Source organism: Giraffa tippelskirchi, chromosome 1 (genome assembly GCF_054371585.1).
Source record: "Giraffa tippelskirchi isolate mGirTip1 chromosome 1, T2T-mGirTip1v1.2.pri, whole genome shotgun sequence".
In the NCBI taxonomy this organism is placed as follows: Eukaryota; Metazoa; Chordata; class Mammalia; order Artiodactyla; family Giraffidae; genus Giraffa; species Giraffa tippelskirchi.
The window spans coordinates 41,564,447-41,589,361 of NC_137275.1; the positions used below are offsets into that span (position 1 = coordinate 41,564,447).

Here is a 24,915-nt window from a genome sequence, read left to right on the forward strand (position 1 = left end):
TTGGTTGTAGGCTTTCCTTTCATCACTTTAAATATGTTGCCCTTCTGGCCTACATAGTTTCTGATGAAAAGTCAACTTATAGCCCTTTATGAGTTCCTTTCTGTGTTATTTGTTGTTGTTCCTTTGCTGGTTTTAATATTCTCTATATTTAATTTTTGACATTTAGTTACAGTAGTTTAGTGTGTTCTTCTTGGGTTAATCCTGTATGGGACTCTGCACTTCCTGGACTTGGATGTCTGTTTCCTTTCCCAGGTTAAGGAAGTTTTCAACTATTATGTCTCAGATATGTTCTCAGCCCCTTCCTCTCTTCTCCCCTGTAAGGTGAATATTAGTGCATTTGATGTTGTCCCAGAGGCCTCTCATACAGTCCTCATTTCTTTTTCTTTTTTTCTCTTCAGCATCAGTGATTTCCACTACTATGTCTTCCAGGTCACTAATCAATTTATCTGTACCATTTAGTTTACAGTGATTCTTTTTAGTGTATTTTTAATTTCAGTTATTCTTCATCTTTGTCTGGGTATTCTTTGTATTTTCTAGTGAGTGAGTGATAGTCGCTCGATCGTGTTCTGACTCTACAACCCCAGGACTGTAGCCTGCCAGGCTTCTCTGTCCATGGAATTCTCCAGGCAAGAATACTGGAGTGGGTTGCCATTTCTTTCTCCGTTATATTTTCCAACTCTTTGCTAAAAACCTTTAACTTTCACTCTGTGTACCTATTCTTTTCCCAGATTCTCTAGCCATCTTTATGATCACTACCCTGAACTCTTCCTTAGGTATTTGCCTTTCTCCACTTCACTTAGTTCTTCTTGTTGGGTTTTATCTTGTTTATTCATCTAGAACATTTTCCTGTTTTGCCTCATTTTGCCTAAGTTGCTGTTTGTATTCTATGTTTCTGGGAGGTTGGTTATGTCTCCCAGCCTTAGAGAAGTGGCCTTCTGTAGGAGACATCCTGCTGTCCCAGCAGTGCACTCCCCTCTCCTCACCCAAGCTGTATGCGCTGATAGCTCCCTGCTGTGCGGGTCCTTCTGTAGTGCTGAGCAAACTATGTGGGCTGCCTGGTAGGCTTGGTTGGCTCCTGGTCAGGTTAGTTGCTAAGCCCTGCCCTGTGCAGAGGCTACTGGCCCCTGGTTGGTAGGACCAGGTCACAGGGTAGCTGACTGTAGAGCCCCAGGGGGCCCAGGACTAGTGCTGGCTCATTGGTCAGTAGTCAGGGCCTAGAAGACACCCAGGCTGTTGCCCACTCTGTGGTGGGTGAAGTCAAGTCTTGGGTTAGTGCTGGTCTACTGACAGGCAGAGACAGGTCCTGGAGTCCAGGTGCAAGGCCTGGGGTCCTAGAATTGTTTTCAGATCACTGCTAGGAAGGAGGAGTAGGGGAGTGGCTGTTCCTGACACAGTTGGGTACAGGGTCTCAGATATCCCAAAGCTTTTACTGGGTTGCTAGTTGGCAGGGCAAGGACCCAGGCCCATGTCATTCCCAGGACAATGGCCTGGGCTGCTGGTGGGACTTCAGGCTACAGGATTATGGCTATCTTGCATCTGGTGTCTGCCCCCTCATGGTTGAGGCTGGTCCAGAGGTTGGAGCTGGCTCCCTGAACAGCAGAGCCAGGCAGGGCTACGTCTTGGGGCTAAAAACTAACAGGAAGATTCCACAATGGCCCTTGCCAACACCAGTGCGCATGTGGTAGAAGGAACTCCCAAGGATGGCTGCCACCAGTGTCTACGTCCTCAGGGTGAGCTGCAGCTGCCTCCTGCCTCTGAAAGACTCCACAATCAGCAGGTAGGTCTGACCTAGGTTTCTGTCAAATTATCTCTTATGCCCTGAGTCCCAAAGCATGTAAGATTTTATGTGTGCCCTTTAAGATGAATTCTCTATTTCCCCTGGCTCTCTGGGAGTCCTAAAAGTAAACCTCACTGACCTTCAAAGCTAAATACTCTGGGGCTTATCTTCCTGGTACAGGACCCTGGTCTGGGGAGCCCAATGTGAGGCTCAGATCTCGTAGTTCTTTGGGAGAACCTTTGCGATATAATTATTCTCCCATTTGTGGGTCTTCTTTCCAAAGATATAGGACTTGACCATATCTCGAATATTACCATTTATCAATTTTGTTGTGGTTAATTATGCTTAAGTTGTGTAAGATCTTTTCTGGTAGGTTCCAATTGTTATCATCAAATGTTGTTCTGGAAATAGTTGTGATTTTGGTGTGCCTATGAAAGGAGATAAGCTCAGGGTCTTTCAAGATGACTGACTGCCATCTTGGTCAGTCTCCTCCAGAGTGAATTTTTAAATGAATATTAAGTCTCTTGCAGAATTATAGAGGGCTTGGAAAATCCCATGGATGGAGGAGCCTGGTAGGCTGCAGTCTATGGGGTTGCTAAGAGTCGGTCACGACTGAGCGACTTCACTTTCACTTTTCCCTTTCATGCATTGGAGAAGGAAATGGCAACCCACTCCAGTATTCTTGCCTGGAGAATCCCAGGGGCGGCGGAGCCTGGTGTGCTGCCATCTGTGGGGTCGCACAGAGTCGGACACGACTGAAGCGACTTAGCAGCAGCAGCAGCAGAGCTATATAGCCAGAAATAAGAAATGCCTAAAATCATCATATCATTTTGGGCAGAAGACAGCTGCTGTCCTTGAAACTAAATGCTTACTTTATGGCTGACCCCACTAACACCAGACACTGTTCCCTATCACTACCAGACTTCCTCACAGTTCCCCCGTCTTTTGGTCTGTTGCTCCCAATCCACAGTCCCTTCCATGACACATGTTGTCATGCCCACCAGAGTACAGGAAAGCACCTAACAGGCATTTCAACTATAGTAGGAGGTGAGTGCCGCCCTCTACCAAGACCCACAAGATGGAGACTTCCCCAAACATAGAAAGGGCATTGAGGCCATGGTCAGCCCAAAAGAACAACATAACTTCTGCCAGGTTTTAGATCCGTGCTGCTGCAAGGCAGGGTTGTTTTTCTTTGGGCTTAAGCCTAGGTTTTAGATCCGTGCTGCTTCACCTTTAATGTATTCACCAACTGGAGCTGTTGCTAAATGCCTAGTCCAATTGAGAGGAAGGGGCTTGGTTGAGCCACACTGGGACCTAAGGCAAAAGGGAAAATGAGTAATACTGACCCCATATTTATTTAAAATTTTGATACTCATTCATCATGGAATTTCCATTAATCTTTAAAAAAAAATATTGCATTAAAATAGCATTTTTCTTGAGTACTTGTTGTTTTGGCACCCAAGGCAAGTACCTTGCTCACATCACTCCATCTGCCCTTGTCTGGCCCTGTGAGTCAGTAGGTCTGGTCTGGGGCCCTAAGCTGTGTTTCTCACAGGCTCTCAGCCTGTGCCCACGCTGCTGTTCCATGGCCCATACTTCGAGTAAAGAGGTTGTAAGATCATTTTGTCTGAGACACAGACCAATTCAAATTTGGGATTCAGATAAACATTTTATTTGTCCCCTACTCATTGAAGTGAAAAAGTGGAAGTGTTAGTCGCTCAATTGTGTCTGACTCTTTGTGACCCCATGGACTGTAGCCCACCAGGCTCTTCTGTCCATGGCATTCTCCAGGCAAGAATACTGGAGTGGGTAGCCATTCCCATCTCCAGGGGATCTTCCCAACTCAGGGATCAAACCCGCGTCTCCTGCATTGCAGGCGAATTCTTTTTTACCATCTGAGCCACCAGGGAAGCCATTTTATTTGTCCCCTACTCATTATTTTTCTCCAAAAATATCTAATTAAAAATTAATAAGGTACCCTATAAAATGCCTTGAAATTTATCTTTCTTAACAAAAGCTATGTAAATATGAGCTCTCTGTAGATGGTCACTGAAATCAGTAAAAATTTCAACTTGAAAAGGAAATTCCATCAGTGTCAAAGATCTTGTGGGTATTTTTTATTGAAAGGTCTTTTTCCTTCAATAATGGACATTTTACATTAAAACTTTATACAACCAAAATCTCAAAATAATATTAAAATCACACTAAGGTATTTTCATTGTTAAGTCTACTTCATTTTATTGTTGATAAAAATATTGCAAGACACTTGTAATTCTAATGTTTCTGCTTTAAAATAAGCAATTAAAACTAAACGTCACAAGAAGAGACAATACATACTACAATTTGCTAATAACTGGCTAAAATGATAATTTAATAGTAACATGTATAAGAAACAATTGCACTTGAAAAAAAAGTAAACAAAAAACCTCTAGTTTTGTATATTTAAGTCTTATGAACAGAGGTTAATCATCTATAACCTTGCCAGAAGAAGTGTATGTTTGTTTAAATTAAAAAAGAAAAAAAAAAAAGCTTGTGTATTTAACTAGCAATCATTCATTTCTTTTAAAAGTCTTGAATTCTTATATGCTTTTCAGAATTTCCCCCATAGTTTGTTGATCAGAAAAGACTGCAACACAACTAAAGAAAAATAACACTTCATTGGTATTTAGTGCAAATTTGGAGTAATTTTTACATGAAGTATTAAACATGTAGCCTTTAGAAGTTGTTGGAAGTAAGTGTTATGACTGTCTTTTCCTCAGTATACTCTTCTTTAAGATTTTGATGGAAAATTTTTAACTGAGGTATTTCTCCTCCTTTGCATGGGCTCAGTGGTAAGCCAGTACAGACTTATCTACCATTCTTTGTTAATGACCTGATTTCTTCACCTGTTCTCTGCCATTACTGTGATTATTATTCAAAGCTGACAGCATGAAAGAAAAAGTCAATGCAGAAGAATTAATGTAGCACTATAATTCTAGGGCTCTAAGTGGAAATATTCATATTAAAAGAGTGTTATATTTGTGAGGAAATCATCGAAGCTAACAAATGCCTACATATTTGATTTAGAAATGAACAGTGTGGAAAACGTGCAGTGGAATATTAATTGCATCTCATAGCCATTAAAAAAATTAACGTCCCATTGATTCTTAACAGTTTGAAGGTCCACTATATATGTTAACTCCAACTTGCAAAAGTATAACTATCCACTTCACCACACATGCCAGGTACTACCATGAGGCTGAGCCATTGTTTCCAGAAAGAAAATGGCTTGTATATGGTAAATATCTTTGCACTCATCCTTTCTTTAAGGTACATAATAGAATAACAGCATGTTGTCATTGCATAAACATAAAGGAAAATGATACTAATAAAATACTAATAAAATGTGTTTTTGTAGGCGAGAAAACAAGGGTGTAATTCCTAACCCCTGCTGCACTAAGCAAAGGATTTGTATTTAGATTTTGAAGTCAGAATCGAAGAAAAATGGAATATGTCAACATCATGAAATGTAAGTACTAGCAATGTGTGGGTTTGCTGTGTTTCATGTAAAGCAAATTTAGGGAAATAAAAGTGAATATATGTGGCTTTTAAATTGCCAAGCCCCACCGCTCCACACCTTTTTAAAAAATCTCATGTGTATAATAACAAGGCCACTTAAAACTCTTGAGATGTTTTAATGCTATTGAACATTTGACTCTAAATATGAATTACTTGGCTATGGTAAAGAAAGAAATTCCCCATAGGAAGTCCTTAGTACAAAAGGCTTCAAATCTTCTCTTACTGTTAACTTTCCTTAGTGACTTCAAAGATTTTCAGAGACATGTAATGTCAGTAGCCTCTTGTACCCCATAATAAATGGCTGGCTTGGAGGTTGTTTTATTTTTTTTCTTGTCTCACTTTTGCTGCTTTGGGTGAAGTGAGCCTCCCCTTCAGAGTTTTAAAAAGTAGGTAGCACTAGAAGCAGTGTATCCTATGCTTCTCACCCTTTGTGATATATCAGAAGTTATCTGAAGAGTTTTTACCAGAATATACACAATCTGGCCCCATCCTTACAGGATCTCTGAGCAGGTCTGGGATAGAGTCTGAACTTGTTGAGGACAACTACACTAAATGGGGATTCTCAGAGACAGAGAATTTGTAGCTTTTCTTTAAAAAATCATTTATTATTTAAACATTTAAATAAAAATGTTCCCTAGGAGCCAGCTGGGCCAAATGGTTAACATGTCCCTAAGGAGAGTTCTGGCAAAACAGGGCCTGTAGCTCAACAACACAGTAGAAGAGCGAATACTGTCTGTGTTACAGTTTCCGGTCGGTGCAAAATCACGAGAAGCAGAGACGGGCACAGAGTTGGAAACCAGACTTTAACTTGCTGTTCCCAGTGACTGCATTCAGGAGAATGGGCATTCTTGTTTATATACAGTCCTTTCACTATGACCTTAGAAAAGGGTAGAAATCCCCAAGCACATGGTAAATAAATGGTTTAGAGAAAAGAAATTGGAGTAAAGAATCCAGAAAACTGTTAATATTACAAAGGTTGGCAAAAGGACATGTTCTGAATGGTGTGTGGGTGTGTGTGTGGAAGGGCCATGGAATGGGTATGGCAGGCTCTTGTGAGGTCTTAGTCGAGAGATTTTACTTCATGTGGTCCCTCGGACGGAATTTTTTCTTCAAAACTAGGAGGAGCTCAAGGCACCAGGACCTAGGGTTGTGCAAATACACTCTTTACAAGGAACCCCACCAGTTCAGTTTCTAAACATTATTTTAGAGCCTATAAAACATGCTTCTTTTCCCTAGTTTGGTTTTCTTTACCTCATATAAAAAATAAATAAATAAAAAGGGCAAGAGAAGAGCCAATGACTGCAATAAGAATGGGTAAGAGTCATTCTTTACTTAATAATCTGCGGACAGTCGCTCCAGGCCTTGGCTTTCCTTTTGGCCAAAGCCAGCCAGGCTGGCTCTGTTGACACGGGGGCAGCATCTGGGTTGGAGAACCTCTTTGTGACTTCTTTCACCAGTGGCGCTGGGGGAGCTGAATCAGAGATCTCCACTAGATTTTGAAGGAAAAGGAGAAAGGAATATAAGTCAGAGCCTCATTTTTTTTGATTTATCACAATTATGAGATTAAGAAAGCAAAACCACTGAAGCACTGAGCATCTCTGGCAAGAAGAAATTAGGGAAAGAAACCTATGTGATCCTAACGGCTGCATCCAGAATTACAGTGATCACAGTGCAGTCAATTTTAATTTCAGAGGATTTCTAGAAACCCAGTTTTCTCTGTGCACAGAAGCTATGCCTGCACGATAAGAGTAATAATAGGTAAATTCTGTGATTCTAAGTCATACTACCAGTTAATCTGATGAAGAAAAAGATTAAACCAGTAGTTTGAAGTTTGAACTTGTTAGCTGGTAAGGTTAAAAGCTACTTCCTCTACCAGGCGTGCCCTGGGTCCCTCCTCCCTCCAAGACCTATGGATCCTGCCCGCTCTCATGACTCAGACTTGTTTAACAAATTCCTTTGTCCCCATCACTATTTATCAGACCTCAGAGGCTTTGTATGGTGAAGGCTCCCATCTTATCTTTGGGTCATATGTAGTGCCTATGGCAGTGGCCTTACAGGTATGCAGAACTCTGGAAATACTGATTAAAAAGACAAAACTTCAGAAGAAGGCTTGTTTTATTAAGGTGGAGCCAAATCTGAATTGCATTTACCCTTTGGTGTCTCTAAGAAATCAGGCAGACAGAGGTTGATCTCGTTGTTGACTTTGGAGCTTTTACCGTTCTGAAAGAATTCTCTCTTGACCCTTATCAATGTGATGTTTAGAATCCTTAATTCCTGGGTATAAGATCAAATGAAATAAGTCCCTTGGAGGTTCTTGAGAAAATGTTCCAAAGTGGTTTTCAAATATAAAGTTTTTTTCCTCCATACCAAGTAGTAAATATAGCTAGCAGGTATTTCTTAAGGCATAAAAAATCTTGGGTCTAGAGGGTGGGTGTCCTCTGAGGAACAGAGCTGCCTACTGGAGAAAACAGGGACCCTAACAGCCCCCGAGGGGAAGCTCTTTCAAATTCTCCATCCTCCAGGTGCCTTGCAATAAGGAAACAGTCATAAACATTATTGGATCATTCTATCTTTTAACAGGATAAAGATTTTTTTTTTAACTTGCCTGTATCTCTTACATGTCATGAATTTGTATAAACACTGCTGTTGTTCATTAACATCTGGGACTTAGAGCAGAACAACTGTGCTCTCTAATGACACACCTGGGTCAGAAGTTAGCTGTCTGAAATCACATCAGTGAGAAGGGGCCAGCCCACTTTTGCCTGGAGCATCTGAGCCACTTGGATCACCATGATTCAGAGAAGCAGTTTCCATTTCCAGCCAGGGCAGAGCTCCAGGTAGGGGATTTCTCATACAGCTTTCTCACACTGGTCTTAAGTATGTGGTGTCAAAGGAAACAGGCTCCTGAATCCGCTTTTCAGCTCAGGCTTGACGTCAACTACTTGGCTTTGAGACTATCAAAAAACACTGGCTCCATTTAAATTCTACCAAAAATTCACCCTTTCCCCACATCCTAATATAATTTTGTCTCTTCTTTTGTTTAGACGGTTCTTGTGGTATGCAGTCTTCCTTGCTACAGGAAGTCAAAAAACCTCATCTTGTTGGACCACAGGCAGTGGAGGTGGAGAAGGCTCATATCACCTTGTTAAAGGCTCAGGAATTTAATAAGCCACTGGATATCACATTGGTAGTTTGAAATTAGCCATGGTTCAGAGTATTTACACTACAGAAAAGGACAATACTACAAATCACAGGTCTCTCCAATCCCTGAAGACCTGACTGTTAAATGTGTATCATCACCACACTGATAGTGGGTATGTTTCTGATGATATTTATCCATGTCAAAGTTTATGAATGGGGTGGTGAGACAGCTTGTGCTCTGAAATGCCTAAAATGCTGTGCTGGTAAAACATGCTTTAAGGGAAAAAACCTTTAAGTACACTTAAGTAGAAATGGACCTGTTCTCTCTACCTGTCACTGATGTAGGAAGAGTGTTGGCCTTTTTGAGTTGTTCTCTGCGCTCAAGCCTGGACACTGGTGTCTCTGGCTTCTTCTCTTCTGGCTGAGCGGTGGGCTTGTGCAGGGAACCAGCTCTGCTGACGCTGCTGCTTCCAGGCTGTGGGGTGACACTGACCTACGTGGACAGAAAGTCAGGGAAAGCATGTATTCATCCTAAAGATAGGGAAGGACTGACCGTGCAAGGCAAAGCCGCTTGGAGGTTTCCATCAGCTGGCCCCCATCTTCTGCTCCCAGAGGAGAAGCCAGACTGCACAGGGAGCAGTCTGTGCTCATCCCTGGCCCCCAGCCAAGGAGCAGCTCAGTGCAAATGTCCCAAAGAGGGGCTGCTACATGCTTTCCCGGAAGAGTCCCATCAAACTATACAATCAGAGCCACAGAGCAAGACTCCTAATTTCCTCTCGACCCACTGCTTAAAATAAAGTTATTTTTGTATTTTTCATATAACTATTGTGTGCGAGGATTCTGCCAAATCAGGTTAACCTAAGAGCATAAGGAAGCCAAATCAAATTTCTAACTGAAAATACCTCTTTGGCTTAACAGTCGTCAACTGATTTACTGCTCTACTATCTAAGTATTTTCCACCATTCCCAGCCAGCCTTTTCTCGTTACTGTTGTTTTAAATCCTGTGAACTAAAAGAAAGTCAAGCTTGGGAGTTCCCCAGCTCTCCAGTGGGTTAGGACTTGGCACTTTCACTGCCAGGGCCTGGGTTCAATCCCTGGTCAGGGAACTAAGACCCCACGAGCCTTGTGGTGCTCAAAAAATAAAAGAGCGAGCCAAGCTCAGAGTTAAGGCCGAAGACCAGGCTACTTACATGTTCTCTCGAGAGCTTCTCTGCCTGTTTGGCCTCCCTGGCCTGCTTCCTCTCTTCTCGAGTCGCCTGCTGCTCCCGAAATCCCTTCTGTTTCTGCAGTGCCAGCGTTATCCACAGTGGCTGTGCGGTCTCAACCTTCTCCACAAGTTTGGATCCATCTAAGGAGTGTCTGCTCTGAAGCATCGGCTTTTCTATGGGGAAAAAAAGACTGATATTGTGATATACTGTAAGAAATACACATTTGATCTCTGTCCCTGTTTCTGGCACTGAATTCTTGAAACCCTTGCAATTTCCTAACTGATGAGAGCATAAAGGTCTCTTTTGTTCTGCTAAATGAGGTGATTCCTGGGAAGCATGTAAAGATGGAGTCTGGTTGGCAGTATCCATGTGATCAGAGGGTTACAACTTTAAGTCCCACCCTCAAGCTCTGGGGAGGGGCAAGGGGCTGAAGGCTGAGTTCAGTCATCAATGACTGATGACTTAATTGATCACAACTATGTAATGAAGCATCCATAAAAACCCAAAAGGACTAGTCTGGAGAGCTTCTGAGCTGAGAACACGTAGAGGTGCTGGAGAGTGACTAGCTCGGAAAGTAGAAGCTCTATGCCCATTTCTCATACCTTGCCATCTTCATCTCTTCCATCTGAATTATATTCTTTATGTATATATAAACTTGTGTGTGTGTGTGTGTGTATACACACACAGGCTTCCCTGATGGCTCAGCGGGTGAAGAATTTGCCTACCAATGCAGGAGACACACAAGATGCAGGTTCGATCCCTGGGTCAGGAAAATCTGGAGAAGGAAATGGCACCCCACTCCAGTATTCTTGCTTGAAAAATCCCATGGACAGTGGAGCCTGGTGGGCTGCCATCCAAAGTGTCGCAGAGACTCAGAAATGACTAAGCACAGCACACATATAAACTTTAAACTGATAACCTAGTAAGTAAAATGTTTCCCCGAGTTATGTGAGATCCTCTAGCAAACTAACTGAACAACGTGGATTTGCAGTTGGCATCTAGTTTGGGGGCAATCTGGTAGGACTGAGCCCATAACCTGTGGACTCTAATGATGTCTCCAGTAGAGAATCAGAACTGAGTTGAACTGACAAGAGAATTGCTTGGCTATGTGGGACCCCACACCCCACCACCCCGCAACAGAATCAGTCAAGACAAAAAGCAGGTTTGCATTGAAACTAACTGCTCACTCATCTCGGTCCCTCATCCCCTAAAACTGTGACATATTAATCAGCCCAAGAAATAGTCAGTTATCCCTTTCTGACACACAGTGTGCCAATGCCTGAGTGACTACCCTGGGTGGGAAAGTAGCATCTTCAATCAATGGAAAAAAACAGGAGCATTTCTCTTTCCTCAAAATGGAAGAAAAAAGTTGTAACCCTCTGATCACATGGATACTGCCAACCAGACTGCAGACTCCACTGTCAAAAAACATCTGGCCTACAGAGGAACCAGGTAGTCATTTGATTGTTCTTTTTATTGCTTTTTAAAATTTATTTTTTCAATGGAACTTCCTCCTCTCCCTGCCCCAACCCCACACTGTCCCCTGATGAAACAAGTGGACCGAACGTATGAAAGAGGAAAAGGGCACTGCTCTGCTTAGTGGGGCTGCTAAGGGCACCAGGACTCTGAGGAAGACAGGGAGAAACAGTGGTTTTGGCCCATCGCCCTCATTTGATAGATGTGAGTACTTGGGTCCAAAGCCATCAAGGGCAGTGACCATGGTCATTTAGTGCACAGCTGAAGCCTGAGCCAAGGACTTCTGACTTCCAGTCTGTGCTCTTCCCATGGTGGACTGTCTTGTCTGTGCAACTCGGGGCAACAAGCTTCCTAGGTGGAGAGGATCAGAGGTTGAGTAATTGGGCTCTGGAATTGAGCAGACCTGAGTTTGACTTTCTGTGACCCCAGAAAAGCTACTTAACCTCTCCAAGCTTTCATTTTCTAATCCATAAACGAGAGTCAAGAATGGCACAGGCCTCATCAGGCTGATGTGAAGATTAAAAAGGGGTCCAGGGTGTGAAAACGTTTAGAACAGTGTTTGGCATATAGTAACTGCTCTACAAAACTAAGTGTTCTTGGGAATTCTCTGGTGATCCAGTGGTTAGGGCTCTGCACTTCCACTGCAGAGGGCATGGGTTTGATCCTGTTCAGGGACCCTCACCCTGGGGAGCTAACAGATTGAGCCACAGACTGGGCATCCTGGTCCTAGTGTCTTGTGGAAGAGACAAGTCCCCATGGCTGCTGGGAGAACCTCTGGGACAGACAGAGGGCTGGAGAAGCAGAGACCTACTCATGAGGATGTTGCATGTACTGGCTTGTCAACAATCAAAGTGGAGAGAGCTCCGCACTGGTGGCTGCCAGCCTGCTGCACTCTCCAGTCTGAGCTGGGTAAACTCCTCAGCCTTACTCCACACCAGTTTGGTGTGTGACCTGGGCCAACTGTCCCCTGGGAAAAGACTTAGTGTAGCTACTCAGAGACAGACTGGGGGCCCTGGGATGTGATCTGGATGGGGTGGTGGCCATTGTCAGTACGTGCTTGGGTGGCCCCCTAGAAACCTGCCCCAGTTTTGTCTCCCAGCCTAGCAAGAATGCCCCACCCACTCCTCACGGCAGTTCAATGCTGGTTCTGGAGCAGACCATCCTGGGAGAAAAGTGCCACAGAGGCAGCCAGATTTCTGGTGGCAGCATGGCCATATCAATTCCTGCAGCCACAATCTCTCCATTCCACAGCCATACACTAGATCTGGGATGAACAAAACGAGGAAGGGACAGAGCCCTGGGCTGAATATAAGCAGAGCACCTACATAGGTGTGTAGGTCCTCTGTGAATGCACGGGCTTCACTTGTTTTGGCAATCCCCTCCTTTGGAGCAGGGCATGCACTCAAGGAGAACAGAGCCTGATCAAGCCTGACCCACAAGGCTACTCTAATGACTGGGGAGCAGACCTCCCTGCTGAAAGTGTGGCAACAGCCACAGAGCAGAGGGGAAGTCCACCTCACATCCTGCATAGGCTCTAGATACCCCAGTACACACCCCCTCCTCAAGGTGATAATGTCCAGCACAACCTGAGGAAAAACGTGGCTGGCATCCGTATCAAACCAGCCCTCATACCAAAGACACTGGGCACACATAATCCATACAGGGATGCACCCATGTAAAAATACTCCAAGACCACAACAGATAATGTTTCTCCTAAATTCATAAAGTAAAATGAAAAGGCAGAGGAACTACTCCCAATTAAAAAAAGCAAGAGAAAGTCCCTGAAATAATGAAACAGAGCTCACCAGTCTACCCAACCCCAGTTCAAAACAGTGGTAGTAAAAATGCTAACTGAATTAAGAAAGATTACTAATAGAATTTCAGGTCACTGTAACAAGGAACTAGAAACTCTAAAGATGAACCAATCAAAAATAGATAACTCAATTGCCAAGATTAAAAAAAAAAAAAGCAATCTAAGAGCAATGAATAGCCAGCTAAAAGACAAAGAATAAGTAACCTGGAAGACAGAATAATGAAAACCACCCAATCAGAACACAAGACAGAAAAACAAAAAGAAAATGGAAGCAACATACAAGATCTATGGTATATATAAAACTTGCAAGCCTGTGAATAATAGGGGTTCTAAGAAGGAGAAGAGAGAAGATTGAAAATGTATTTGAAAAAATGGTGGCTGAAAACTTCCCAAAGCTAAAGAAGGAAACAGGAATCCAGGTACAGGAAGCTTGGAGGGTCCCAAACAAAATGAATCCAAACAGAACCACAAGACATATCATAATCAAAATGGCAAAAGTTAAAGAGGGAATTCTAAAGGCAACAAGAGAAAAACAATCATTTACAAGGGAATTCCAGTAAGACTATCAGCTGATTTCTCTGCAGAAACTTTAGAGGCCAGAAGGGAGTGGAGTGATATATTCAAAGTCTTGAAAGGTAAAAACTTAGAACTGAGAATACTCTACCCAATAAAATGATCATTTAGAATAGGAGAAAGAATTTCTCAAACAAGCAAAAACTAAAAAGAATTCAGCAACAATAAACTTAACTCTCACAGAAATATTGAAGTTTCTTCTCTAAATAGAAAAGAAGAATTTCTAGGAAAGGGAAAGTCATGATAGGAAAGGCAAATCTATAGTAAGAACTGAAGACCACCTAAATAATCCAGTGTGTGTGCTCAGTTGTGTCCAACTCTTTGCGACCCTTTGGAGCTCACCAGGCTCCTCTGTCCATGGAATTTCCCAGGCAAGAATACTGGAGCAGGTTGCCATTTCTTCCCCCAGGGATCTTCCAACCCAGAGATCAAACCCAAGTCTCTTGCACCTCCTTCATTGCAAGTGGATTCTTTACCACTGACGCATCAGGGAAGTCCCCCAAATAATCCAGTACTTAGATCAAAAAACAAACAAGAAAGTGTAAAAGCAATTATAACTATAATAAATAGTAAAAGGATAAGCATGAAGAGGTAAAATAGGACAGCAAAATCACAAAACATGAGGGAGGAGAGTATAAAACTAGATCTTTTAAAATGTATTTGAACTTGAATGATTATCAGTTTAAAGCAAGCAGATACAGTCATGGTCAACATACATGAACTCCATCATAACCACAAATCAAAAACATATAATAGATTCACAAAAACCAAAAATAAAAACTGAAGCATGTTACAAAAGAAAATCATCAAACCACAAAAGGAAAAACAAAAAGAAATGAACAAAGAACTATAAAAATTACTGGAAAACAAGGATTAAAATGGTAGTAAGTATATGTGAAAGTGAAGTCACTCAGTCGTGTCCAACTCTTTTGCAACTCCATGGACTGTAGCCTACCAGGCTCCTCAGTTCATGAGATTTTCCAGGCAAGAATACTGGAGTGGGTTGCCATTTCCTTCTCCAGCAGACCTTCCCAACCCAGGGATTGAACCCGGGTCTCCCGCATTGTAGTCAGACGCTTTACCGTCTGAGCCACCAGGGAAGTCCAATAAGTACATACCTATCAATAATTACTTTACATTAAATGTCAAAGGACTAATGCTTTCATTACAGGGGGCACGGGTTTGATCCCTGGTCAGGGAACTAAGATCCTGCATGACATGCAGCACGGCCAAAAAAAAAGGAAAAAAGAAGGACAACCCAATTAAAAAATGGACCTAAGAACTTTCTTGATGGTCCAGTGGTTGAGAATCTACCTGCCAATGCAAAGGACATGGGTTTGATCCCTGGTCTGGGAAAATCCTACATGCTGTGGAGCAACTAAGCCCATGCACCACAACTACTGAGTCCAAGCTCTAGAGCCCCCAAGCCAAAACTACTGAAGCCCACACACCTACAGCCTATGTTCCACAACAAAAGAAGCCACCGCAATGAGAAGCCTCCGAAAAGCAATGAAAAGCAGACCCGCTCACCACAACTAGAGAAAACCCACATGCAGCAACAAGGACCCAGCATGGCCACAAATAAATTTTTTTAAAAAAATGGACCTACATAGATATTTTCCCAAAGAAGATACACAAATCACTAACAGGCACATGAAAAGATGTTCAACATTGCTAATTATTAGTGAAATGCAAATCAAAACCACAATGAGACACCACCTCACACAGGTCAGAATGGTTGTCATCAAAAAGTCTATAGATAAAAAATAATGGAGATGATATGGAAAAAAAGGAACCCTCCTACACTGGTGGTGGAAATGTAAATTGGTGTAATCACTTTATAAAGAACTACTATGGAGGTTCTTTAAAAAAACTAAAAATATGGAGAAGGCAATGGCAACCCACTCCAGTATTCTTGCCTGGAGAGTCCCATGGACGGAGGAGCCTGGTGGGCTACAGTCCATGGGGTCACGAAGAGTCGGACACGACTGAGCGACTTTACTTCAGATAGTCTAAAACTTATAGGGAGGACAAGATAGTCAATAAAGGTTAGTTTAAAAAAAAAAAAAAAAAACTAAAAATAGAACTACCACATGATCCAGCAATTCCACTCCTGGGTATATATGTGGAAAAAATGAAAACCAATTCAAAAAGATACAAGCTCCTCAATGTTCATAGCAGCATTATTTATAATAGTCCAGATGTGGGAGCAACCAAAGTGCCTGTCAACAGATAACTGACTTAGAAAGATGTGGAGTGTGTATATATTGTATGTTTATATATGGGCTCACACTATATATATATATATATATATATATATATATATATATATGTATACACATATATACACACACACATATACACACATATGTATACACAGGCTTTCCAGGTGGTGCTAGTGGTAAAGAACCCACCTGCCAATCAGGAGATGTGAGAGATGCTGGTTCTATCCCTGTGTTGGGAAGATCCCCTGGAGGAGGGCATGGCAACCCACTCCAGTATCCTTGCCTGGAGAACCTCTTGGACAGAGAAGCCTGGCGGGCTACAGTCCATAGGGTTGCAAAGAGTCAGACACAACTGAAGCAACTTAGCACAAATATGTATACACACATACATATATATATATACACACACCACATCTTGGTTTCCTGGACTGGCATGTTGATCAGCAGTGTACAGACCATATCTCCCTATTGGTTTCTGTTTGTCCTATGGAAGAGGAGCCACAGCGGAATATCACTCAGTCATAAGAACAAATGCAATGTTGCCTTTTGCAGTAACATGGATGGACCTACAGAATATTATGCTTAGTGAAAAAAGTCAGAGAAAGACAAATACTATATGATATGCGTAATCTAAAAAAAATACTACAAATGACTATACAAAAAAGAAACAGATTCACAGGCACACAAAACAAATTTATGGTTACCAAAGGGGAGAGGGAGGTGGAGGGAGATAAATTAGAAGTAAAGGACTAACAGATATAAACTTCTATACAGAAAATATGCAAGCAACAAGGCTCTACTGTACAGCACAGGGAATTGCACCCAATATCCTGTAATAACCTATAATGGAATATAATCTGCAAACAAAATACACAAAAAATGAATCACTATGCTATACACCTTAAACTGGCACAATATTGTATACCAACTACACTTCAATTTTTTAAAAAATAGAAAATAAACAGACTCAAGGGAAGCTGGAAGCCTGTGATGTGATGAAGGGAGAGACCTTGCACTCGTGTCTTCACTTGCTTTGCTCATTTGTACTGAGGATCTGCAGTTCAGTGAGTTTATGACATATCATATCTTCTTTGAACCAAATGATCTCTTATGAAATGGACAGATGGTATAATGAAATTCCAGCAAACAAACACAGGTTAAACATACTACTGATAATGCAAGCATAAGAACACAGCAAAGCTGTCACGTTCTTTGCCTGATATTCCGTGAGGAAATCAGATCTGACAAGAAGTTGGCCCAATAAAATAAAAATCTGCACCATGATTTGCAGTGTGGATTTACATCCATTGTTGTTTCAGTGAATCTCACCCTCAGTCCATGTGGTGCTCCATGGGTTTTAGCTAATGATGGTACTATATATATATATACAATTAACAAATACATTGGCAGTCCAGGCTTAACACTTTTATCCTGATAGGTGTTCAGCTAAAGAATTTGGCCAGCCCAGGCCTGGAGTTGTAGTGTAAAACCCCAACAGTCTCAGGTAGAGACCACCATGCCATCCTTGCTCTCACACTTCTTCTCTACCAAATAAAAAAATATTCAATTAGCAGAGACTATCAGCCCACAATCTCAATACTGAGAAAGAAAACAGGGGCAGCAACAGGTTTCGGTAAAAATTAGAAAAACCTCTCTAAGAGAGAGCAGCAGAAAACAGGGCGTTGTTGCTCTGGGAGAAGAGAAGAGAATAAGAGAGCGGGTCAGCTGTGAGAAGAGCTCTGATGATACCACAAAAGGGAACAACCCAAAAGCTAAAGTCAAAACTGAAAACAGTGGTTCTGCTTCAAGATGGTGACGTAGGAAGATCCTGAACTCCACTCCTCCCACAGACAACCATGTCTGCAGTCACATATAGAACAATTCCTTCTGAAAAGAGATCCAGAAACTAGCTGACTGACTCCAGCACATCAGGGGAACAGAAACAAAAACCATACATGGAAATGGGTAGGAGAGGCTGAGACACAATCTCACCATAAACCCCATCCCCGGATACAGTGATCCACAACCAGGAGGGAACTCAGCAGAACGCCCCCTCTCTCTCCGAGAAGCAAAGGATTTGGACCCCCACCTCTGGACCTCAACTTTTAAGACTTCTACCTCAGTGACCGGCCCCCAAAACACCTAGTTCTGAAAGCCAGTGGGGCTTATGTCCACAAGATCCACAAGACCATAGGGAATCTAAGGCACAGCTCTTAACAGGCTTGTGGGGACTTACTGCAGCTAACCCCTAGAGCCCAGTGCAGAGGTAAGACAACAACAACAAAAACCTGAAAATGGGCTCCTTTTCGGCAAGACAAACAGAAACCAAAAGGGAGATATGATCTGGTGCTGGTGATCAATGTGCCAGTCCAGGGAGCCAAGGAAAGCTTGGTTAAAAAGGAAGACAGGGTCTTCCATAAGGCAAGTAACCAAACCAATGTCCCTGAGGGAGTTCTTTTCTCTGCAAAACCCACCCCAAATCTAAACAATTAACTAAACCTTCCCTATAAAAACCTGAGGAGCAAATTTTGGGCTATGACCCACACCTGACCACCAACTCTGCAAAACCAGAAAGAAAAAGTATCAGATCAAGGTTCTTGGGGCCCCAAAGTCAAACCAAGTGATCACCACACTGCTCCAAACATCCAGTATGAAGAAAAACGAGGGGCAGCCAGGAGTAAGGGTTGCCCTAAAATTTCCTTACCAGAGGGCTTCACAGTAGCAAGCTGGTGGGGCCAGGGTGCATATGCAGGGCCTTGTGTATAAACAAAGTCGATTATGCACACTGCGGCTCCTTGGGGGGCTAATTAAAAGTCCCCTAAGGTCCCACCTCCTTAGTTTCTGTCGCTACTGCCCAGAAACAGAGCACACACACTGGGGTAGGAAACCAGTCTTTATCGTCACTGTACAGACCCCTCATAAAGACTAATGACACCTGCTTCCTAGTGGCTCAGACAGTAAAGAATTTGCCTGTAACAAAGAGACCCAGGTTGGATCCCTGGGTTGGGAAGATCCCCTGGAGAAGTGTATGGCTACCAACTCCAGTATTCTTGCCTGGAGAATCCCATAGACAGAGGAGCCTGGTGGGCTACAGTCCATGGGGTTGCACAGAGTTGGACACGACTAAGCGAATCCCAGGGACGGCGGAGCCTGGTGGGCTGCCATCTATAGGGTCGCACAGAGTCAGACACGACTGAAGCGACTTAGCAGCAGTAGCAGCAAGCGACTAATACTTTCACTGTCAACCTAAAGTATATCAGTCTGTGCAGCACCTCTAACTTACTACTTGTGCAAGTAAGGATCACTAATGGGCGTGAGCTGCAGACACAGAAGTCAGTCCACATTTCCAAAACTGTAACAACAAGTACTGAGCCTCACTCTGACTCAGGAGGAGTCAGGGCCCTTGGGGAATGGGGCACCAGCCTCTAATTAAGGGAAGTGCTCCAACAACGGCTCCAGGGTCTACCTCCAGCCCTGGGCAGTTCTGCCTTTAGCTGTGACTCAGGAGGCTGGACAGAGGCAGAGCTTTGCGATCTACAGCTACGCACCTTTCCTCCCCGCCTCGGGTGTTGGGGCAGGCTTCTCTTGCCCAGCAGATGGAGCCGGGGAAGCCGGTTTCCTCTCGGTTTCCACCTCTTCCTCCTTATCCCGCTTCTGCTCCTTTCTCTCCTCAGGCGGTGGGGGCAAGGGCGCCCAGCCGCTGTCCCGGCCCTCCTTGCACGGCTCACTGGGCTCCGGCTCGGGCTTCCCCACCCGGCGAGTCAGCAACTCCACCAAGTAGGGCCTGCTCACCTTGGAGAGTGGGGAGGATGGTGGGGTCTGGCCCGCGGGCTTGGGGGCCAGGGCTGGCTTCTGGGCCAGGGGCAACCTGTTGGCCACCTTGTCCTGCTCCGGAGCCGGGGGCTGGCTGCTGGCCAGTGGGGGCCCGGGCTGGGCCGCAGGAGGAGAGAGGCTGGGAGGGCTTTCAGAGGAGTCCTTCCAGGGGGCCGGGGCTGGCTTCCTCTCTGGGGGGAGCAAGGGGCCAGGCTTGAGGGCTGCAGCCTCCATCTCTCGCTCTCCATGCGTGCTCCCTGGGGCCGACGGCACCCCATCGATACTGTCCCCTGTGCTGCTGTGCCTTTTCTTCTTCTTCTGTTCTGTTTGTTGGTCGCAGTGGAAGCGCAGGGAGTAGTTGGTCCTTCTCAATTTTATTCCGAAGAGGGAAGCTTTATCCTCCCCACCTGGCATCGCGGGCTCTAACTTTCCTGCTCCATCCGTGGTCTGGCCGTCTGAAGTGGTCATGGGCTCCACCTGGGCCACTGCTTTCTGTGGAGGGTAAGGGAGGCCTGGAACAAGGAAAGATGGAAGGTCTTTGGCAAATTTGCACCCCTCTGTGGTGTCCGTTGGCTCCTGGTGCGCCCTGGGTTTCTCTGCATCTTTCAGAGCCTCTTTAGTATCAGCAGCAGGGGGCTGGGGTATGGCCTCTTCACTGGGTCCCGGCCCGGATCTTTTCCTGATGCTCTCCCCTTCCATGCTGGGTCTGGAGCCCTCCCCGCCCCCATCGGAGAACTTCTGCCAGGCAGGTTTAATGGAGAACTTGGCATTTACGGGCGGGGTCCTCCGGAGGTTTCCGCGGGAATCACATCGGCCCCTGGGCGTGTGCTCATCCCCGGCCCGAGACTGCTCTCTCTCCCCACGCTGGTCACTCTCTGAGCTCTTCAGGATTCGGGATCGAATGGAAGCCCATTCAGCGAGCGCGGCCGCGCTGCTTGGAGACTCCAGTGGGGGCCTGGTCTTCGCACTGCCTGCCCGGGGCTCCCCCAGGGCTCGGGGTGGGTTCTCCAGGGCCGGGACATCCACTGGCTTCTTTTCTTCCGACAAGCCCAGGAGAGACTTGCACGCAGTATCCTTGATCTGGCTCAGGTTGACGGCCGGGCCGCAGAGCTGGGCTCCGGTGACCAGGATGGCCGTGTGGGGGATGCTCAGGGTCGAGGGCAGGGCGTGGGGGGCCGGGCTGGCTTTGGGGGCCTTGGGCTCTTGGGGAGCTGAGGTGAGCCCCTCATCTTTCATGGGCTTCACCGGGCTCAGATTGACTTTGGGGAAGAGAATTTGTTTCCCTCCCGATGACACCTGGAAAGTGTAGGGTCTGGGCATGGTCTGCCTCTCATCCACCTCCTGCCATCTGAGTTCCTCCACCTTTCTGTCTGTTTCTGGAGCGGCAGCTTCCTTCTTCTCTCCCGGCGCCAGCATCTCTTCCATTTGGGCCTCTCGCTTCTGGGGAGGCTGCATGTTGGTTTCTTCCCTCATTTCCTGCCATCCACAACCATGATCCCCAGGAACATCCCCCTGCTTTCCGGGCTGCTCCCCCGATGTCTCAGTGGCCTCTTGGCTCTGCTTCACCCAGATACTCGGTTTCTCGGAGTTTTCTCTTGGCTTTTCAAGTTTCGGGTGTTCTTGCTCTTCTGCTTTCTCTGCTACGTCGCTCTGAAATGGACTCCTCGAGCCACTTTTGTTGTCCAGCTGCGGCTGATTCTCCTCTTCCACTCTCGGTGCTTCCTGAAGCTTCTCCACTTCCTGCCTCCTCTTGGCCTCCAAGTCTTCTCGCTTCTTCAGTTCTTCCCTCCTCCTCACCTCCTCCTCCTCCCGCCATCTCTGGGCCTCCAGCTCCTCCTGCCTCCTGAGCTCCTCCATCCGTTTTTCCTCCTCCAGCTCCCGCTGCCTCTCCTCCTCTTCCAGCCGCTGCCTCTCGGCTGCCCGCTGCTCCTGCTCCTCCAGCCTTTGGAGTTCCTCCAACTCTCTCTCCTCCTCTTCCCGCCGCAGCTTCTCGGCCTCCTGCCGGCTCCAAGCCTCCATCTCCTCCTGCACTGAGCATCTCCCCAGGTGCTGCACCTCTTCCTCCAGGCACATGGGCTCCTCAGCCTCTGGGAGTCCTCCTTTCTCTTCCTCCCTCTGCTCCGGGCCCTGGGAGCCCGGCTCTTCCAGGCTCCGCGTCTCTTCTTCGCGCTGCCTCCTCTCTGCCTCTAGCTGTATTTCTCTTTCCTCTCCCTCCTCCTCCTCCTCCTCTTCCTCCAAGAGTTCCTGCCTTCTGTTCTCTTCCCACAGCCTCCGCTCCAGAGCTTGGAGCCTCTGCTCTTCCAGGCGTCGCCTCTCCGCAGCTTCGGCCTTTTGCCGTTTGCACTTGGCCTCAAGTTCTCGCCAGTATTCTTCGTGGCGTCGCTTCTCTTCCTCCGAGTCCAGCGGCTCTGGCTCCCTTTCATGCCAGATTGGCTTGTCTTCTCCAGGGTGTCCGTTCTGGTCCAGGGACAGCTGATGCGGGAGGCCACCGCGCTCGTTCTGTCGATCCTAACATGGGTAAGGGAAACAGAATTAGCTTTCCCTGTGCACAGGCCACCTTTATTTACAATCCCATTCACCGATGTGGGTGGCCCTCCTAATCGTGAAAGAGGGACCACGTTCCCACCAAAGACATAGGTGACCTCAGGCAGGGAAGAACTCCAACCGTTGGGTTTCCTCTCTATATGTCATCCTCAAATTCTTTTTTCTTAATACACATGTCTAATCATAGGAAAACCAGTAGCCCAGCATTAGAAAGGTGAAGAAAAATAAGATTAGCACTTCATCAATGTCCCCTGAAACTTATGACTCAGAAGTCTAATCAAACTGAAGAACCTTCGACTCAGCATGTGGCACAGGAAAATCAGCCATCTGTCTGCTGCAAAGCAAAATGTCTGGAGGCCCTCAGAAGGGAGCCTCTCTCTTTGAGGTCCACCAGCCACTGATGCGGGGCAACGGGTCAGAAAGGGTGGTGGAAAGGAAATGGGCCCATTCACCCTTGTGCTGGCAACAGAGACATGTCCCCGACAGGGAGAGACCAAGTTCCTTCCAGAGGCCCCTCACAGCACCACCCCGCTAGGCAGCGTTAGGATGTCTGCCAGGCCATACATACCCCGACAAGTCGCCTGTGCTTCCTTGACACCCTCTGGTTTTTTGGCTTAATGGACAGTTTGTGCTTGGCAGCACTGTTATCCAGTCGAGCGATGGCCAGGGGGATGGCATCCAGGTTGACACTTTCGATGGTGCCAGCAGAAGAAAGGTGCCTCTTGGGCCGGGACGGTTTAACTGGAGCAACCTACAGTGGAGATTGAAAATATGAAGTCAGTCCAGATGAGAGAACAGCCTGCAGGAAATCAGCATGGTGGCCCTTGTTACAGTCTGCTCCTGGCCCAGGAGATGCTGCCAAGCGCAGTGGGGGGCTCATGGGCACAGTGAAGTGAGCACTGCTTTTAGAACCAAAAGACACTGAGCATTTGTTTCACCAGTGTTTCGTATTAACTGGTAAAGGCCATTTAATCTCTCAGGGACTAATTTTCCTACTGTGAATGATATGTGAGTTAGATTAGATCGGGGGTCAGTAAGACATAGTCAGGGGTCCTGTCTGGGTAAAGTCTTGCTAGTACACAGCAACACCATTGCCCGTGGCTGCTTTTGTACTACAAAGGAAGAGCAGAACAAAGGACAGTCTGGTAGTTGCAACCTTATGGCCACAAGGCTTAAAATAAGCAGTAGTTTGCTAAGCTCTGGACAAGCTCATCTCTATGCTAAGAACACTGTAACTCTAAGTGCCTTCCATTGCCACAGAGGTGTACACTCCTCAGCTCTTACTTTAGCCCCTTCAGAACAGGGAACGTATCTTTCTTTTCACATTTGTATCAATCCTCTTTATGCTCAAGTAGCAAATCTCACTTGTTAGGTGGTCAATAAACATTTATTGAAAGAAGGAATGATACCTTCTCCACCTAGGGCATAAGATTTGTTATCAGCAAAGATGCTTTAGCACCACCATGCTGGAGTCACAGAGCACTGAGGCACTGAAAGTAAAAAGGAGGAGGCCCCCAGGTGAGAACGTGAAGGGCAGTTCTTCAAAGGATGAACTGCAGAACCGCTTGCAGTTCTGTAACACAGGTATGGTCACTTAAAAACCACAACCTGAGACCGATTGTAAGCATTTAAGTAGGTCGGAGAGACCCAGGCTCAGAGGCCAGGCTGAGTCGAAACCAGGCCGGTAACTTCAGAGAATTCACAGGCAGGCAGGGAGGCAAGGGCTCCTTCCTGGCCACACCAGGCAGCAGGGGGCGTGCACAGACCTGCATTTCTCCTCTGCAGCATCCGTGGAGGCCAGGGTTCACCCGTTCGACTGTGTTTGTGCTGTTCAGTGCAAAGTCGGTGGGTTTAGCCAACGGCTTTGCTTTTTGTAATTACCCTCCATATTTATGCACAAAGATAAAAGACACAGCAAACTCCAAGAGCAAAGTAAATGCTCAGTAAATAATAATTTATGACAAGAAGCATGGAAGTAAGGAAAAATAATTCCAGTCATTGGTCTCCTAAGACTTTATTTATTTATGGTTATCTTCATGATAGGTGTCAAATTCTAAACCTCTGTTGAAGAGACAGGAATTAAACATTTATTTCCATTCCCTAATGAATGCATGAGTAAAGGGAGTTAGAGCCAAATGTGATAGACTGAAGACACAGATGAAGCATTTGAAGCTGAGATTTAAATGCAGTGTTTCATGTCTAGTTATTCAGGCTGGGCCTCTGCATCTGGGTGGTGGGACTGTCTTGAGCCACCCCCTGACCTGGGGACCCTCCCCTGTTGAAGAGATGCCTGTGATCGCCACAGGGCTCCTTAGGCTCCTGTAGGCAATGTCCCAGGTTTCAGTGGAATGCAGAAAAGTTACAAACCAGAAATACACCTAAGTAAAGAAATACTATGGTCTTTTCTGGGCATCTCTAAATAGAAGGAGGGGCTTCCCAGGTGGCTCAATGGTAAAGAATCGCCTGCCACTGCAGGAGACATGGATTCCATCTCCTGGCTAGGAAGATCCCCTAGAGGAGGAAACGGCAACCTCCTCCAGCATTCTTCCCTAGGAAATCTCATGGACAGTGGTGCCTGGTGGACTACAGCCCATGGGCTCGCAAAAGAGTTACACGACTTAGCGACTAAACAACAAATAGAAGGATACTCTTTTCCTTACAGACTCTTCACCTTCAGGTATTCTTGAATGTCTTTTTCAATGGCTTACCAGTGTCTTGAAGTATTAATACATGATGCTCTTAGGAAAACTACCGACACCTGAGACTCCAAACAGACGGTGAGAGCGT

General features: G+C 45.5%; 1 protein-coding gene across 4 annotated transcripts in view; it reads right to left on the reverse strand.

The window, feature by feature from the left end:
* Nucleotides 1–3,879: 3,879 nt before the first annotated feature.
* Nucleotides 3,880–24,915, reverse strand: part of CRACD (capping protein inhibiting regulator of actin dynamics) — a 71,069-nt gene continuing 50,033 nt past the window's right edge. For 2 of the 4 annotated variants that reach the window (XM_081589003.1, XM_081588981.1), the window contains 6 exons: nt 22,697–22,879; nt 19,320–22,092; nt 9,667–9,857; nt 8,807–8,969; nt 6,668–6,824; nt 3,880–6,212 (listed from right to left, as the gene is read on the reverse strand). In XM_081589003.1, coding sequence (XP_081445129.1) covers nt 6,206–6,212; nt 6,668–6,824; nt 8,807–8,969; nt 9,667–9,857; nt 19,320–22,092; nt 22,697–22,879 — 3,474 coding nt within the window. In that variant the 3' untranslated portion in view covers nt 3,880–6,205. Of the gene's footprint in view, nt 6,213–6,646; nt 6,825–8,806; nt 8,970–9,666; nt 9,858–19,319; nt 22,093–22,696; nt 22,880–24,915 lie in introns of those variants that run through there. The other 2 variants (XM_081589014.1, XM_081588992.1) reach the window with 1 other exon arrangement.